This window comes from Agrilus planipennis, unplaced genomic scaffold, assembly GCF_000699045.2.
Source record: "Agrilus planipennis isolate EAB-ADULT unplaced genomic scaffold, Apla_2.0 scaffold139, whole genome shotgun sequence".
Taxonomy (NCBI): Eukaryota; Metazoa; Arthropoda; class Insecta; order Coleoptera; family Buprestidae; genus Agrilus; species Agrilus planipennis.
Genome location: NW_020438984.1, coordinates 753,866 through 773,189, shown reverse-complemented (window position 1 = coordinate 773,189; position 19,324 = coordinate 753,866). Strand labels below are relative to the sequence as shown.

The window sequence follows — 19,324 nt, the reverse complement described above, 5'->3', positions numbered from 1 at the left end:
AGCAATGCCGTATGGCAGAGAATTCTGTTGGTATAAACCTTTGTGCGTGCTTAAAACTAGATATTTTTTTGAATCTTCACTTAGTTGCACCTGTGCATAAGCTTCTTTTACATAGATTTTTGAAAAATAAACACCACCTTGTAAACTCGCTATTAAATGTTCAATTCGAGGTAGTGGGTGTCGCTCAACTAATATATTCTTATTTACTGTAATTTTATAATCCCCACAAATCCTTTTTGACCCATCGGGTTTAACTATTGGAACTACTGGTGTGCCCCACTCACTTACCTCAATTGGAGTTAATATTCCTTCTTTCACCAGTCTATCAATTTCTTTTGAAACTTTTACTTTTAATGCAAACGGAATGCTTCTAGCTTTACAAAAAATTGGTACAGTATTATCACTGATTCTAATAATAAATTTTGATTTATTATAAACACCTCTTTCAGCGGAAAATAACTCATGGAATTTTTTAAAAGAGGCGAGTGATAGGCTGAAAATTATTACGGCTGACTGCTTCTTTCAAGTATTCTGCATAAAACTGAATAAAACTAAACTGGAAAAAAAAATGTTTTGTAGAACTTCTTCTGGTAGAGGAATAGAAGCAGACGGAATTGCCCCATTAAAAGATGAAAAAGTACTGCATCCAGTGAAAACATATGACGGGAAAAGAAGAATTGTTTCAACTGCAGGTAGTTATGCAGATAACAGTTTCAAATATCCAAAACATATATAATTATTTGTTATAGAAAGTACACTCACAATGGACAATACAGAAGCTAGTATTTCTGCAGTTTCTGAATCGTTAGCACCCCCTGTAGAAGCAGGAAGCAGTACTAAATTAGGTAAAGAACAATTTCTTTGTTCATACAAATATACCTGTATTAGTATCTATATTTTAATTAATTGATGTTTGCTATTTACTCGTATATTGTATTAATTATATTTATTACTGCATTTATACTTTGTTATTAAATTTGTTAATTTTATTTTTGTTTTTTTTTCAATTTCCATTTGAAACAAAAAAAAATAAAATTTGGTGTAATTTTGAAATGCGCGCCTTTGGTTACGCTTCATAGTGTGATGTATAGATGGCAGTGAAATTCGATGTTTTCTTTGCCAATACCATTTATATATATATTCCAAGTGTCGTCTACTAATGTGGGGTAAACTTAGATGTCACTACTATCGTCCAAATCTCGAGAGTTTTACATCTATTTACCTAGTCTAGGCTATGGCATAAGCTGTTTGACAAGTGACAGACATTATACCGCATAGTTATTATCTTTGTACTTGAATAAAAGGGATTGTTGAAATTGAAAGGCAAACAAGTTAAAATAGTTTAAAATACACCAGGAGTACCAACAGTATGGTAGTTCTTTTTTTTGTGTCTGTGATTTTAACATTTTTATTTCATGAATTACTTTTATTTTCCCTACTATGTAAAAATATTTTCTTTTTTCTTATTAAAGATGCCGTGGATTAAAAATTTATTTGTGTGGCGACTCATACAAGGAATGCGACAAGAAAAAGCGGAATATTACAATGCATCTATTTGTAGTAAAGATAAACTTGAAAATCATAAGAAAGGCAACAATCAAAAAATTTGTTTAGAAGAATCATTTCAGATGAACAAAATTATATCAAATAAACATTCTGATGTGAGTTTCCAGATATTTGATCACTACAAAATTGTGAATAGTTTTATGTTTTAGGCAAGCTTTTACCACCAGCAAAAAAAAATGCTAAAAAGTAGGTGTTGTTGCATCTTTACAAGAGTGTGTTTGGTTATTTTTGTGTTTATGGTTTTATCATTAATTTGTCTTCTTTATAACCCAAAGTTGATCAGTAAAGGCTGTGAGAATTTCATGTTTTATTTATATAAAAATCAGGTGAGTAAAGCAAAATTGAAATATGATATTTAAATTACATTAATACTTACAATAGTAGCATATTCTATTTCAGCAATTTGATGAACCAAATACATACATATTTTGGCCTTTCAAAGATATTAAACAAAAATTAATAGCAATAAATTCATCAAATTTCAATAAAGTGCGTTTGCCTCCCTCTCCAGATGCAAATCAGTGTTTTTCAATTCAAAATAATGATAGGTTTGACTGTTTTCCTGATGGATTTGTTAATCAAAGTAAATGTGAACAAAGAGGGTGCTGCTGGCAACCAAAACCTAAACAGACTGAAAGCAATATTCCATTGAATGTACCATACTGTTTCTACCCCAAAAATTTTCGAAGTTATGCATACATAAACATTACCCATAATTCTTTTGGTATTATAGCATTTTTGAGGCGTGTCTTTAGTAGCCCTTTTCCTGGAGATGTGAATATCATTAAATTAACTGTGAAATATGAAACTGACACACGCCTTCATATTAAAGTAGGTATATGATATGAATATGTATAGTTGTATATATGTATTAAAGAACTTTCAAAAACATTTTTAAAAAGATTACAGATCCACTGCATAAACGATTTGAACCACCTTACCCAGAAGTGCCAATTGTAGATAAAGTCACTACCAATCCCACATATAAGTGTGTAATAGATCCTACAAAAACTGGCTTCAAAGTTGAAAGAAAATTGGATGGATCTGTTATGTAAATACTACTAGCTAATTAAGTGTCTGCTCTGAAAAATATAACTTTGTAGATTTGACTCGCAAGCCATTGAAAATTTTATTTTTTCTGATCAGTTTCTACAAATAAGTACTAGACTGCCTTCCTCATACATTTACGGTTTAGGGGAACATCGTACACATCTTCTGCTCAGCACAGATTGGCAAAGATTCATGTTCTTTAATCATGATAAAATTCCCCACGAGAATGTACAATTTTATATTCAAAATAACTTTCGTTATTTAATTTAAATTTCGTTCTTACAGGGAAATTTATATGGAAGTCATCCATTCTATTTAGTAATGGAAAATACTGGAAAAAGTCATGGAGTATTTTTGCTAAATAGTAATGCCATAGGTATGTATAAAAACTCGGTGTAAGCTTTCATAAAAAAATTGTTATATGATTGTGCTTAGACTTGCATTGTCTTTCTTAAAATCTCCACATATCTGTGCCATTCTGCGCCAGTGTTAAAAACTATCTACATATATAAAAGAAAGTCGTCTTAGTTACACCATTTATAACTCAAGAACGGCTGAAAATTGGTGGGGAAGTAGTTTACAACCGGGAGAAGGACATAGGATACTTTTTATCACGTTCCACGAAAAAAAACGTGGTATATGTAAACGCAACTGATATGGAATGACAAAACGCAAATGACAGCAAACCGAAAAATTTATAAATCAAATCATCAGTCTGCCGTTCATTGGTTAAAAATGGTATAACAAAACGCAACTGACAGCTAAAAGTAATGTTGTCTACGGTTAAGTATGGTGTTTTATTTATAGTCAGATTTACCTGAAACTTGGCTTTAATGCTTTTTCATATAAAATTAGTGTCATACATACCTATTTCAACATTTACAAAATTCTACCTCTTTAGGAAGCTGAAAGGGGTTTGCAAAGATTGCATGTTTGTTTTCGGTCCAATTTACTTGAAACTGATTAAAAAATTCAATCTCTGTTGGGGGGGATGAGTGGTGAAGAGGAGTTGCAATGTTTAAATGGAACATATGTTATTGTGGTCAGATTTACTTGAAACTTCGTTTTAATGGTCTCTCATTTAATTTCTGAAAGATCTATCTCGACATCTTAAAAAAGGGGAAGGTGTTGCAATTTTTGTTTGGGACATACTTTATTTGTGGTTGAATTTACTTGAAACTTGGTAGTCTGCTGTTTAATATAATTAAAATACAATGAAAAGAGGTTGCTACGTTTCCATGGGGTATATTTTATTTGTACTCGGATTTACTCGAAGGTTGCTTATTGTTGAAATAAGCAAATACGTGTTTTGGCAATTTTTAAAAATCAACCCTTAAGGATCAAATGTTGTTGCTACGTTTGTATTTAAAATCTAAGATGGCGACATTACATAAAATTAAAACGTTGTAAGGGTGAATTGGGAGTTAAAAGAGAAGAAAAAATTAAGAAAATTGCAGGGTAAATTAGAAAATTTAAAAAAACAACGTCCATAACAACTTGGCGTTTGACATCATTGTCAGTTGTTTAACATAACTGTCAGCGATTGAATGAATGCGCGCCGAAAAAATCATTTAACACATACATCTATCGGAATTATATTGATATACTAGATGATCCGACAGACGTCCTATCTTAACTATGAATATTGAAATTGAATTGGTATAATTAATAAAAAAAATAGTGTTTATTATAACAATGCTCTATGATATGCATCATCCTTCGTTTTATTTTCTGGTGTGTATATGAATAGTTTTGTTGGTATGCCGACACTGGAACATGGATTTTCGAGATTGATGTCACAAACTCTTAGTGACTGCCCTTGCGATTTATTTATGTAATGTTACGCGCAATTTTCTTAAGTTTTTCATTCATAAGAACAAATACAACCAAAAAAGAATTAGCGACACTGGCCCAGGTGTTCACGCGTAATGCCATGGCCAGGGGAAATAGGGATTCATTTTTATACATACAACATTAGAATAATATGAATAATAATATAAAAATGTCTTTGAATAATTATTCTTTTTATTAATTATACTAATTCGAATTAAATATTCATAGTTAAGACAGAACAACGTCTATCGGGTCAGCTAGTTATAAATTTGGCGTCGAAACGATGACTGTTGATACAGTAGAGTACACTTCGACTACCTATATAATGTTCTAAACACGCTGTTCGTTTCTAATGAAGCCAACATTCGCCGCTACAAATGACTGAAGGGAAAAATATAGTTATACTATATACTCGTATTTCTTATAAGCGAGTATAATTAATTTTGTTAAGGTACATAGATGATTGTCTTGAGGAGTTTCATAGGATATTAACACTACTATCGTAGGTGTATGTAAGAAGATACATTTTGAATATTTAAATAAAATACCAACAATAATACAATAAAAAGCAATTCGACAATCGAAACAATTATCTAGCTGTGTTTTATTATATTACTATTAAAAAATTCGGGTGTTTTATTTAAGTACAGGATGTGTTTTGTCCTTCGATAGCGATTCAAACGGCGGTATATGTGAGCTTCACTCCATTTGTATTAGAGAAGCGAGAAACGGCGTGTCTGGTACATTTTATGGTCGAAGAGAATACATTTCAATATGGCATCATATTGAAATGTATTTATATACCCAAGCGATATCCAAGTGGTATTCGGCGGTGGTGATTGTGTTTCAACACTTAATCGAGAAGAACCTACCATCCTGAACAAGCGATAACCATTCACTAGTTGATTTGGTCATCTGCTGCTTCATCTCACCCCAGAGGTTGAAGATCCAGTTCCAAGCAAACAACCATCTACGGTGAAGACGCGACCTACCCCAGAGGTTTGGAAACGTTGATACAACATTTAATATCAAACCAAGTAAGTGTTATTCTTGTAGTTTTTCAAAATTCCTCGCCTTTACCTCAATCTCTCCAGCCTTGCCAATATGGCTGAATCTGATAAAGATTACAAATCTATCTCAAATGTTAAAGATGAATCTGGTCATGACGAATCAGAAAATAAATACGAACCTGAAACATTGCTTTTATCTTTACTTTTGAAATTTGTCAGACCTTTTAATAGTAACAGAAAAGAACTCAGTACTTTTATTCAAAATTGTAACAGTGCCTTTGAGATGGCACAAGCTAACCAGATTAACTAATTATTCCTTTACGTTGCCGCACAACTGTCTAACGGTGTAGTCAACGAATTGAACATGGAAGAGATTAGTAATTGGACGGATTTGAAAAGAAAATTAAAAACTTATTATAGTCATGTAAAAGATTTAACTCAGTTACACGAAGAATTAGAGACAGTTAAACAAAATTCAAACGAGTCCGTTACTGATTTCTTCAAATGCTTAGAAAATTTAAAAAATGAATGCATCGCAGCAGACAAAAATTATTGTGAAATCTCTGATGAAATCCCCAGTTTGGTCAGGATTTATTATTTAGACGATTTATTTTGTATAGTAAATCAGAAATTTCACAAATGTTAAGAGCTAGGGATATAAAAACTTTAAACCATGCTTTCGGCATAGCACTACGGGAAGAAAAAATTCTGAATCATACAAGAACGCACAAACGTAAAAACAGTTCACTATTTTGTAGCTTTTGCAGAACCAATACTCACTCCACACAAAATTGTAGGAAAAAACCCAATCACAACCATCAACACCGCAATCATAATCCGTCACACAATAACCATAATAATTATAATTCCAACAAAAATTAATTTTCTTCTCCCTACGATCCCAACAAATTTTGCAACTATTGTAAAAATAAGAGTCACGTAATACAAGAATGTAGGAAGCAGCAATTCAGGAACCAAGATGGCAGCCAACAAAACAAAGTGAATCATTTAAACTTGAAACCATCCCTGAAAACGAATGCCCTTCCAGAGAGTTCGCAAAACCAAGCGGCATTCAGCAATGCGTAACTGCTCTTTATAATTCAGATGCAAATAAAAAAACACTTCCATTTGTAGACACAGGCCCGACTGTTTCCTTAATTAAGCACACCTCCTTGACCCCTTTCAAAACGTTTCTCAAGAAGGACGACATAATTACTATAAGCGGCATAAACCCAAATAACCCCATAACAACAATAGGTTCCACATACCTCGATCTCTCATTAGGACCGTTCGACGGCATACTGCGAAACGATTTCCTAGAATCTCAGCAAGCTGAAATAATTTATAAAGATCAATACGTCAAAATACAAGGTAAGGAACTCTTCTTCGACGGACGCTCTCCTCCGAAATCACTTATGATACCTCCACAAATGGTAATGTAAATTGGGGTAGTTAATAAGGTAAGAGAAGGCGTGATTCAGGTCTCAGTTCACTGAGCACGTCATATTACCAAATGCCCTGGTCGCCGTAGATAACAATACAAAAGCACTTTGCACGATTATCAATACCAACGATTCAGAGGTCACCGTCCCCCAACAATAGAACTCAAAGAAATCGAACAATATCATAAAATTTACGAAGTCCACAATCAAATCAAAAGGAACGTTACATTCATACAAACAGGTTCAAGCTTCTCGATGAAAATCTACGTTTTGATCAAAGGAAAAAAAATCTATTCGGAAAAACTGTTACGACTTCCACCACATCTTCCACCTTTCTGGAGATCATCTAACAACCACCACATCTGTCACGCATAAAATTCCGGTAACAAATACTTCTCCGATTTTTACTAAAACCTATAGGTACCCGAAGATCCACGAGGAAGAAGTTAACAAGCAGATTAACAACATGCTGAAGCAAAACATCATCGACCCATCCACATCTACATGGTCATCTCCCGTGCGGGTCGTCCCATCGACGCATCCGGAGAAAGAAAGTAGAGAATCTTGATATACTACAGAAAATTGAATGACGTAACAATAGATGATGCACATCCCCTCCCTAACATTGAAAGTATATTGGACCAACGGGGCAGTCAAAATATAAAACAGCAATTATAAGTCAAGAATCTAGTGATACCTCTAGCTTGCGACGCACTCAACGATAATTTACACATGGATTATTTAAAGAAACAATTTCTCTAAAACTCGTTTTAAACGTTAATAAAACTACCTCATTCACAATTATAGATGTAAGCATACAAAATAATCTAATACAACCGGACACATTTAATAGCTTATTACAGTACTTATTCGAAGATCACGTTTATAAAATTCTGGACAACGAAAGATTGACCATCAAAACGCTAGAAGAGACGGAATTAGTCCTCATGGAAAATCACGACTATCCAATTTCCGGACATCAAGGATTCCAACGGACATACGAAAGCATAAGGAGCCGGTATTATTGGAATAATATGAAGGATGAATTATGTTAGCAATCAAAAACGAATTTTAAACTAACCAAAGTCCCATGATTGTCACAACCACCTCTCACAAATTTTGCGAACAAATAGCTATGGGCATCGTCGGTCTACTATCAGAAATGACTAACTGAAATAGATTTATATTAACGCTACAGGACGATCTCACTAAATTTATTCAAGCCTTCGCCATGCCGGAACACAACGCAAAAATCGTCGCAGTTCATTTCCTAAAATTTTGCTCGCAATTCGGATTCCCCGCCATATTATCCGACCAAAGAAAGGAATTTACTTCCAACACTTTTAAAGAAAGTAATATTCTATTCTATTCTATAAACAATTACCACCTACCAAATTACACCCCTTAACTCATCAACACTTAGAAAAAGCTAAAACTTCAAACAAAAGATTTTTAGTACTCAGTTTCACTAATTTAACTCAGATTAAAGAACAACCACTTTCGTTCAAAACATCTACGCAAAATCTGTAGACCTTTGTAACCACTTAATTTCCGAACACATAGACTTTCATTGCCGAAATCAAATCAAATATATAAGCACTAAACTAAAAAGAATAAATCATAATTTCAAACTAATTGCTCATCAAATCTCTCAATCACGTAAAAGACGCGGTCTTATCAACGGCATTGGAGACGCACTTAAGTGGCTTTTTGGGACACCAGATGTTGCTGATGTTGAATTTTACACAGATTCAATAAATTCTCTATTATCCAATCAGAAACAAACAGAGACACTTATGCAACAACAGGTCAGAATTGTTTCTTCCACAATTACAAACTTTAACGATTCGCTTCAATTACTGAATAAAATACCAATATATTGAATGAAATATATTGATTGAAAATATTCTTAAATTCGATAACTTTATTGCACAAACAACTTCTAATGAACAACAATTTTCACTTCAGGCAAAAATAAATCAGCATATAACTTTAGTAGAAATAGCAGACGAATTACAACTTATTTTAAATAATTACCTATATAGATAGATTAATTTTAATAAGTAAGGGGATAATTAGCTATAACATTTTTAGCCCAGAAGATTTTAGAACTTAGCTTGATTAACGGATTGATTGATTATCTTTACTATAAAATAATGAATATTAGATCATTTGTCAGAAACAACCTATTAGTCATTGTCTTTGAAATTTCCTTAGTCAATACTTTAAACTACGATTTTTATGAGATTCCCCAATATTAACACCCCACAAGGATGGTCCAAATCTATTCTCTTTATATCCAACCGTCATATTCCTACATCCTTATATCAGTTACAAGAACAACATATTCAACACTCAATGATCTACAAAACTGTCAAGAAGTTCTACCGACACAATGGATATGTAAGATAAATACCATAAGAAGAATGGATCAACCCACTTGTGAAGCAAAATTATTTTCCAAGACAACTACATATATCCCCAAATCTTGTCAAGTCAAACACGTTTTCGCTAATATGGAAATCTGGCAAAAGATTAAACAAAATCAATACTAACGAAACCATCCAGAATAAACATACTCTGCGAACACACGCAAGACCACGAAGAAGTCATCAAGCACATGGGAATATTAGAGTTAGATAAAAATTACAAAGCTTTTAATGATTTTACGATACTCGACGGTCAAGCATTAACAGACAACGGTAGCAGTACAACGGACGAATGCTGCAAAAACTTAAAAGAAAACATCACCATAAAGTCTACCCTTGACTCTCACTACCCTCGACCTAAAAGAATTGAAATACGGTCAACATAAATTAAATCAATTTGACGAGGTACTCCAACAACAATTAAACAAGCCTTTCATGGTACAACATTCGCAATGGTTCACCACAATCTTCTCGATATTAGGAGGAGTCATCGCTCTCGCCTTACTCTACAGTCTTATAAAATGGTTCGGATTAATTACAATCGCAAAGAGATCTATGCTGCACCAAGGAACCGAAAAACCCTGAATTACACCTAAAATCTACCTACTGTTGGCCCTGCGTAAATATCTATAATCAATCACATAACGCTAGGAACTACGAAAGTCCGATCGCCTCCACAGGAGTAGTCAAGTATGATGCAGAGATGGAAAAATTGTATTACCAGCCTAGCAATGATCACAACAACAAGATATCTGGAAGAATATCAATCAAATCAATCGACACAAGAAGCACGACTCCACCACCATTGAAACTTTTGACTGTTTAAATTTATGTAATTTCTATGTATTGTAACATGTATCTTATATTTCTTCAAATTTTGAATTTTATAAACTAATTCAAAATTTATACCACCCCAGAGGTGTTGCATCCCAACATTTTAGGTATAATGATATAATAAATCATCCTAAAGCATTAATTGCTACCCCTTCCATGGGAATGACTCAAATTCAGTATAAAAATGGATGCAGATTTCAAAATAGTCAGTTCGATTTCTGCTCTATTTTCGAAACGGTTTGATCAGAGTCATACATAGTTAAGACGCGAAACCAAGAGTTAGTTTTTAAAAAGAATTTTTGAATATGGTTGGGTTGATATGTAATATTAATAACATTTAATATTTATTAAACAAAAAGAAATAGAAACTATTAATTATAAACATCATAAACATGAACACCGTATTATGGTAACACTTAACCTAAAATAAAACATAGGCCGGAGGCATAGATGGCAATCCAAAAATCTCTAACCTATGAAACCTTAACAATAGAAAAGTATATTATATGAAATGAACAAAGAGTGAACAAACAGCGCTATATTTAAACAATGATTCTAATAGAGACATTGCTTCTTAACACTCTTCATCAATGTTCCTGTAATTCCTGTTTGAATCCTAATTGTTTAACAAAAGGTATAAACTGATTCTTTGACAAAGGCTTAGTTGATACTGTAATGTTCGCGGGTTTAACAAAATTAAATTCTAAGACGAAAACTATTTACACTACTGTGATATATATGATATATTACTATTCACTGAGCTATTTATTTCACTTCTATCACTGTCAATTTATTTATTGATTCACTTCTGCAACGGTCAATTCATTTCTACTCTTTTCGGCGATAGTCTCTTCCTTTAAATACTCTTGCTTCCTTTCGGGAACTTTCTCGAACCGTCCGGAAAAGTTTCTTTTTCTTTGAACTGTTTAATTGTTTTCCCAGAACGCAGGTACGACACGCACATTTACAAATACGGCGCACATGAAGAAAGGTGCCCGCGGCTAGTCGGCGAATCGATAAGCCGCTCACACACACGTATGCCTGCTCGCACACAAACACGCTCGTGCTCGCTACACTGCCCCCTCCTTAAGGATGTTTCGTCCCGTAACATTTTCATTTTCCGTTTCGCAGGATCATGCCGGAATCTGCAGTTCTCGCCTTCACGACATCCGCTCCGGGAATAGAAGTAACAGTCCATGGTCTTCTCATGATTGGTCCGATTCGGGTTATTACTGCAAACCAGTACTCCAGAAGATGTCCGCGGAATTCCATTACTGCGTCCCAAAGGTCTCTATAAGTTGGGTTATCAGAGTATCCTCCGTTCGTTACTAGGTAATAGATATTGCGTCGTTCGTCAGACAAGCACAACAGTCTTTTTCCCTTCTGTACTTGGTCTTCAAGATGTTCCAAACCGTCAAATCTGCGTTTGAACTCGGACGTGATACCACGGCTCATTCTGAGATACGAGTACTTTAAAACGCAATAGGCCAAAGAATATTTCTTGGATATAGCAGAGAGGTCTCGTCGGATTTCTTGCGTCACTTCAAATCTCCTGTTAACATGGGGGCCTTCCTTCATGAACTCTTCGACTGTAGGCTCAGAAGGAATACTTTTTAATAATCTGGCTCGCCCCTCCTCTTTATTTGCACCGGCGAATGGACTACCTTCGGCTTCCCATTTGGAATTTTCTTAATTCGGTAGATCACGTCGTTAATGCTCTTCACTATCTCATAGGTTCCTTCCCAATTGTTGGAACTTAGGTGATAGTCCACGGCGACGACGAGGATTATACAACCAAACAAGATCTTCAGTTTGGTAGCCACCTGCTGTAGCCTTGATATCGTAATTTTCTTTAATCCTGTCACTAGCAATCTGCGCATGCAGACGAACCGACTCTTGGATATCGCTAAGCTTTCTTCGAAGATTGGTAACATAATCCACGGAATATAGCCGATTCGAAATTCCTCCCTTGGTCTGAGTGCAACTCCAAGGACACCCCAAAACGACTGATCAACTCTTTTACCAGTTCCTCAACTATGGTTTCCGACTCTTGGTTCGGAAGGGCATAGGCTTCAACCCACTTGGTAAAATAGTCCATAACGACCACGATGTACTTGTTACCTTTCTCTGACTCTGGGAATGGACTCGCCACATCGATTGCGATTCGTTCGAAGGTGCCATCGACATTGTGTTGACGCATTGGCGCCCTTGGCCTTTTCTGTGGTCCATTACTCACGGCACAGGTGGTACACTTCTTACACCAATTCTTGACATCTTTCTTACAGTTCACCCAATAAAATCGCTCTCGAACTTTTCCAAGCGTTTTATACACTCCATTATGAAGATACTGCAACACCTCTCTAACCTTGCTTCGAGGAATAACCAGTTGCTTCCTCTCCATTTGGACTTTCCGTCTCTTTTCATCCATCACCTTCTTCATGTCCGGGTCGTTTTCTTGATCGTGCTTTATATTTCCAGGTAACCGCTCGTCATCGATTACCGTGACGCATCGAATTGCCCCTTCATTCTTTTCTATTCGATCACACTGCTTGCAGTCTGTTTGACAAGATCTTCTGGAAAGTGCATCGGCATTCTTGTGTCCGGTTCCAGGCCGGTGCTGTATGTCAAAATCATATTCCTGTAGCTTCTCAATCCATCGAGCTACCTAGCCCTCCGGATTCTTGAAATTCAGAAGCCACTTTAAAGCTGGATGGTCGGTGCGTAGGGTGAATTTTCGTCTATATAAGTATTTATAAAAATGTTCTACACCTTTGACTACAGCCAGCATCTCTCTACTAGTGACACAGTAGTTTCTTTCGGCTCTTGATAAGGTCTTGCTAAAACAGCTGATTACCTTCTCTTGGCCATCTTCTAACTGCGAAAGAACGGCTCCCATTCCCACATTGCTGGCGTCGGTGTCCAAAATGAACCTTCCATTAAGCCGAGGATATACCAGTACGGAAGCTGTGATTAAAGCCTGCTTCAAAGTCTCAAATGCCGTTTGACAATCCGAATCCCAATGAAATTTGTGGTCACTTTCTGTTAAACGTATCAAAGGTTTGGCGAATCCATAAACATAACGACGATAATACATGCACAATCCCAAGAAGCTTCTTATGTCGTGGACATTTTCAGGCACTAGCCATTCCTTTACGGCCTTTATCTTCTGTGGATACAATGACTATGACGTCATCCAAGTATACCAAGCAGGTCATTCCAATTTGATAACTCAATATTTTCTCCATCAACCTTTCGAACGTCGCCGGTGCATTACATAATCCGAAAAGCATAACTGTAAACTGCCATAGGCCCGTGCCGATCGAGAATGCGGTCTTTTCCTTGTCAGCAGCATCTAAAACAATTTGCCAGTAACCGCTCTTTAAATCGAATGTGGAAAACATTTTCGAGTCAGAAAGCATATCCAAGGTGTCATCAGTCCGTGGTAGTGGATAACTGTCTTTCTTGATTACGTTGTTGAGCTGTCGGTAATCCACACACAAACGGGTTGTCCCATCCTTCTTTAACAATACTACTGGTGATGTCCATGGACTTGAGGATGGCTCAATTATGCCAGTCTCCGGCATTTCGTGGATTATTCGCTCTACTTCTTCCTTCTTGGTCAGGAGCAATCATCTAGGTCTAGGTCTTTGACGAATAGGCTGCGCATTACCGGTATTGATCTTGTGTTTTACGATATTGGTCCTTCCTCTACCATCCTTGTCCTGACAAAGTAGATGTTGCACTTTGCATTTCTGCTTACTGGTTAGATTCCTACAATATCTGTCATTGTTGACGTCGAGTACTTGGGGAAGGAGTACTTTTCCTACACTGCCTCCTCGTATGACTTAGTTCGCCGCAACTCCAACGTCTTCGCTTTCGAGTTTCTTCATCGAACTTGTAGATGATTCGGCAGACGGTTTCTTCTAAAGATTCTGACGAATCCGTTTCTTTACACAGTAGCCGAACCTTTCCCTGTTTGCTAAAGGACCGTTTAACAGTTTCGTACTCCAATGCACGAGCCAATGCATCAGATAGCGTCTTAGGTCGGTCAAGGCGTATTCGTTGCTGAGTGTCTGTCCCGAAGTCCATCAGTAAATGTCTCCACTGCCAACCTTTCCATCAATCCTTCTGGAATATTAGGATAGGCCAGTCGAGACAGTCACGCAATATCGGTCTCGAATTCTTGTAGGGATTCCGTTGGTTTTTGCTGACGGGTTTTCAGTTGGATGTGATACAGGGCTGTTAAATGAGCCTCGCCGTTGCGCAACTCTAACCGTTTTACCAACTGTTCATAATCCGCCAATTCTTCAGGGGAAAGGGTATACAAAATGTCACATGCATCTCCACGAAGCGCAACGGTCAACGCAGTGGCTTTTTCTTCAGGCGCCCAGTTATTCGCCTTAGCAGCCGCCTCGAATTGCTTGTGGTATGTGGTATGTGGTATATGAAGACTTTCCGTCAAACGTTGGTGGTTTTACTCGTGTTCTTGACTCTATACCGCTTCCTTGGCTGATTTGGCTGGCTTCGTTGAGTGTACTAGATGCGCCAACATCCCCTTCGATTGGTTTTGTCTTCTGTTTCTAGAATATTCTTATTAAATTTTTCTTCCCATTTATTCTCCAATTCACGTTTCAAACTTTTACTGTTGTCTTCAAATTCACGTTTCAAACTTTTACTATTTTCTTCCAATTCACGTTTCAAACCTTTACTATTTTCTTCCAATTTTTCTTCCAATTTATTTTCCAAACTTTTACTGTTTTCTTCCAATTCACGTTTCGACAATTCGTCTTCGAAAAAAAAGGTTTCCGGATCATGGCTATTCTTTTTCAACGCCTCTGCGGGCCGCCACTGAAGTTCCGCTTTGTTACCGCTTCTCACTTCACCCGTTCTTCCAATTCTCTTCTTAACTCGGCTACTTTTAATTCATATAACTTCTTTGCCATTGTGATGTCTTTTACTCAATCCCATAACTGACACCAGTTGTAATGTTCGTGGGTTTAACAAAATTAACTTCTAAGACGAAAACTATTTATTTACACTAATTATTAAAGAATTTAAAAACACTATTAAATTATTACTAAACTTAGGTTATGAATTATTCTATTTATTTCTACTACTATTGATATATCACTACAACCAAAGGTTCCGGGTTCGATTCCCGGTGGGGTGTGACAACAGCAACAAACTATTTTCCCTTATTAATCTGAGGAAGTTTGTAGTGGATGGAAAGTCGAAAATGAATTTTCGAATGAATAAAGCGACAAGCGGTAACAAAGCGGAACTTGAGTGGCGGGTCGTAGAGGCATTGAAAAGGGGTGGCTATGATTCTGAAACGTTCCTATTCGAAGACGAATTGCCGCAAATGATGAAAAGTTTGGAAACCAAATTAGAAGAAAACAGTAAAAGTTTGTAAACTAAATTGGAAGAAAACAGTAAAAGTTTGGAAAATCAATTGGAAAAATCAGTAAAAGTTTAGGAAATAAATTGGAAGAAAACAGTAAATTGGAAGAAAAATGGGAAGAAAATAGTAAAACTTTGAAACGTGAATTGGAAGAAAACAGTAGAAGTTTGGAGAATAAATGTGAAGAAAAATTTGATAAGAATATTCAAGAAACAGAACAGAAGTTAAAAGTGCTGGAAGAATTGATTTTCAATGGAAAGACAAAACCAATCGAAGGGGATGTTGGCGCATCTAGTACACTCAACGAAGCCAACCAAATCAGCCAAGGAAGCGGTATAGAGTTCAGAACACGAGTAAAACCACCAACGTTTGACGGAAAGTCCTCATGGACCACATACCACAAGCAATTCGACGCGATTGCTAAGGCGAATAACTGGGCGCCTGAAGAAAAAGTCACTGCGTTGACCGTTGCGCTTCGTGGAGATGCATGTGACATTTTGTACACCCTTTCCCCGGAAGAATTGACGGATTATGAACAGTTGGTAAAACGGTTAGAGTTGCGTTACGGCGAGGCTCATTTAACAGCCGTGTATCACATCCAACTGAAAACCCGTCAGTAGAAACCAACGGAATCCCTACAAGAATTCGAAACCGATATTGCGTGACTGTCTCGACTGGCCTATTCTAATACTGGATTGATGGAAAGGTTGACAGTGGAGACATTTACTGATGGACTTCGGGACAGTGACACTCAACAACGAATACGCCTTGACTGACCTAATACACTATCTGATGCATTGGCTCGTGCATTGGAGTACGAAGGTAAAAAGTACATCGTGGTCGTTATGGACCATTTTACCAAGTGGGTTGAAGCGGTGAAAGAGTTGATCAGTCGTTATGGGGTGCCCTTGGAGTTGCACTCAGACCAAGGGAGGAATTTCGAATCGGCTATATTCCGTGGATTATGCGAGCTCCTAGGAATAAAGAAAACTCGAGCTACTCCACTCCATCCACAATCGGACGGCATGGTTGAGCGAATGAACCGGACCTTGATTAAATATCTCTCCAAGGTAGTGTCTGATCACCAAAGGGACTGGGACTGCTATTTGCCTTTATTTTTAATGGCATACCGTTCATCTGTCCACGGATCGACCTCAAATTCGGCTGTAAACCAGGAGATGACTTGGCTGAAGAAGATTATATTACCAACATCCGAAATAAGCTTGACGATATCCACGAGTCGGTTCGTGCTAGTGACAGGATTAAAGAAAACTACGATATCAAGGCTACAGCAGGTGGTTACCAAACTGGAGATCTTTGGTTGTATAATCCTCGTCGTCGCCAACAGAATTGAGAAGAAGCCTATGAGATAGTGAAGGGGATTAACTACGTGATCTATCCAATTAAGAAAACTCCAAATGGGATGCCGAAGGTAGTCCATTTTAATCGCTTGGCTCCATTCACCGGTGCAAATAAAGAGGCGCGGGCCAGATTATTAAGAACTATTCCTTCCGAGCCTACATTCGAAGAGTTCATGAAGGAAGGCCTCCATGTTAAAAGGAGATTTGGAGTGACGCAAGAAATCCGACGAAACCTCTTTGCTATATCTAAGGAATATTCTCTGGCCCATTGGGTTTCAGCGCAGATTTGGCGGTTTGGAACATCTTGAAGACCAAGTACACAAAGGAAAAAGACTGTTGTGCCTGCCTGACGTACGGCGCAATATTTATTACCTAGTAACTAAAGGTAGGGCGCAGTAATAGAACTCCGCGGACATCTGGAGAATGACCTACAGAAGCTGGCGATTCCGAAGCTTGGTTGTGGACTGGACATAATCGAAGTTCTGTTCCGTCGTACTGGAATAGACATTTTGATTTGCAGAAATAACCCGAATCGGACCAATCATGAGAAGACCATGGACTGTTACTTCTATTCCCGGAGCGGATGTCGTGAAGGCGAGAACTGCAGATTCCGGCATGATCCTGCGAAACGGAAAGTGAAAATGTTTCGGGATGAAACGTTCTTAAGGAAGGGTAAGTATAGCGAACACGAGCGTGTTTGTGAGCGATCGGGCACACGTGTGCGTGAACGACATATCGATTCGTCGACTAGCCGCGGGCGCCTTTCTTCATCTGCGCCGTATTTGTGAATGTGTGTGTCGTACCTGCGTTCTGGGAAAGCAGTAAACGGAAAAATAAACTATCCGGATGTTTCCAGATGATTCCCGAAAGTAAAAAAAAAGAGTATTTAAAGGAGAGACGATCGCCCAGAGGAGTAAAAATAAATTGACCTTGCAGAAGTAAATCCAGAAATAAATTGACAGTGGTAGCAGTGAAATAAATAGCGCAGTGAATAGTGATATATCAACAGTAGTGTAAATAAATAGAATAATTCATAACCTAAGTTTAGTAATAATTTAATAGTGTTTTTAAGTTCTTTAATAATTAGTCTAAATAAATAGCCTTTGTCATTATCAGTCTTGGAAGTTAATTTTGTTAAACCCACGAACATTACAATACCATAACTATAATCACACGAAAAATAAAATCTGGTGTGGAAATGTTTTCAGGTACATAATTACGAGGACTCTTGTCCTTCTTATGGTGAGTTTCAATCCTTTGACGTTTTGGGCCATTGCACAGTTGAGGCCCAGAAGTGTTTTGTCTAAAACTCGCGTCCTGTTACAGTTAGCATGTGGTTGGTTCCAAGCAACAAAAAAGGTCGTCCATTGAAACAACAAAGGTACTTTTCTTTTGGACACTTCCAGCAGCTGTGTCCGGTATATTCCTTAAAGTACGTCTAAGGTACCTGAGTAAAATGAGTCTGTTTTATACGTGTATTTATCTCATAAAAAAATTAGAGGGTATTTCTGAAATAAATAGCAGGCTTTAGAGGGTGTTAACTAGATTCAATAAGGAATCGCACGATGAATAAAGCAGTGTGATTAAGGGGCAAAACTATTTTTAAGAAAACCAGAAGAAATTGTAATGCGAAGCCGACCCTGATCGTGAATTTGCAATGTACAGAGAAATTGTGATAACAATTATGCAGCTGTAACTAATGACGCTGGCGTTATGTTAATTTCGAGTATATAAATATCAGCACCTTATACTACGTTACCACACATAATGTTTTGACGCCCATTGCGCCATAACTACTTTTGCTCATTGCTGATAGTATCAGTACTACTTAATCCTGCAAGCTTCCTACTTATTTCAGAAACATCCTGTATGTTAACCGAAAATAACGTAACAAACTTATGAAATTGACTTTCGTGAACTTTGACCTTTTGTAGCAGTTCAGCTGCCTTTATGAACTTTTGAAAAATACTTGTGAGAGCATAACAAAGTGAATCCCCCTAGAAAATCTTCTGTTGTATTTTTCTAGAGATTCTATCCATTTTTTGTGTTAGATCTCTATTTATATAATATTTTGCATTTAAAAAACTTAAAGCCCCATCCGAATATTTATAACATGGTACGCAATGTGGACTTTTTAAAGAATAGTAGTTTGTAGGGTTTCACACCGGGTATCTAATTGATGATGAGGAGCCTCAGGAATTTTCTGCCGTGGTTGAATTCTGATTGCAGACACTTCGCTGTGCTTAATAGATAGATGACATCTGCAGTGCTTCACGATGTATGATCGGCGCTTAAATGGTTAATGTGGAATCTTAGGCATGCTTTTATATTAGTTGTTCCGGTAGATTGTACCCTCGTTTGTTTATTTCTTAGCAGTGGTTTCCAGGCTCTGTTTATC

General features: G+C 36.9%; 1 protein-coding gene across 7 annotated transcripts in view; it reads left to right on the top strand.

The window, feature by feature from the left end:
* The window catches only part of LOC108737535 (lysosomal alpha-glucosidase), a 41,344-nt gene that overhangs the window by 1,631 nt on the left and 20,389 nt on the right, over nucleotides 1-19,324 (top strand). For 2 of the 7 annotated variants that reach the window (XM_025975588.1, XM_025975587.1), the window contains exons 2-7: nucleotides 1,473-1,661; nucleotides 1,716-1,892; nucleotides 1,951-2,397; nucleotides 2,469-2,617; nucleotides 2,670-2,844; nucleotides 2,902-2,992. In XM_025975588.1, the coding sequence (XP_025831373.1) occupies nucleotides 1,473-1,661; nucleotides 1,716-1,892; nucleotides 1,951-2,397; nucleotides 2,469-2,617; nucleotides 2,670-2,844; nucleotides 2,902-2,992 (1,228 nt within the window). Of the gene's footprint in view, nucleotides 1-1,182; nucleotides 1,373-1,472; nucleotides 1,662-1,702; nucleotides 1,893-1,950; nucleotides 2,398-2,468; nucleotides 2,618-2,669; nucleotides 2,845-2,901; nucleotides 2,993-19,324 lie in introns of those variants that run through there. The other 5 variants (XM_018470420.2, XM_018470419.2, XM_018470418.2 and 2 more) reach the window with 5 other exon arrangements.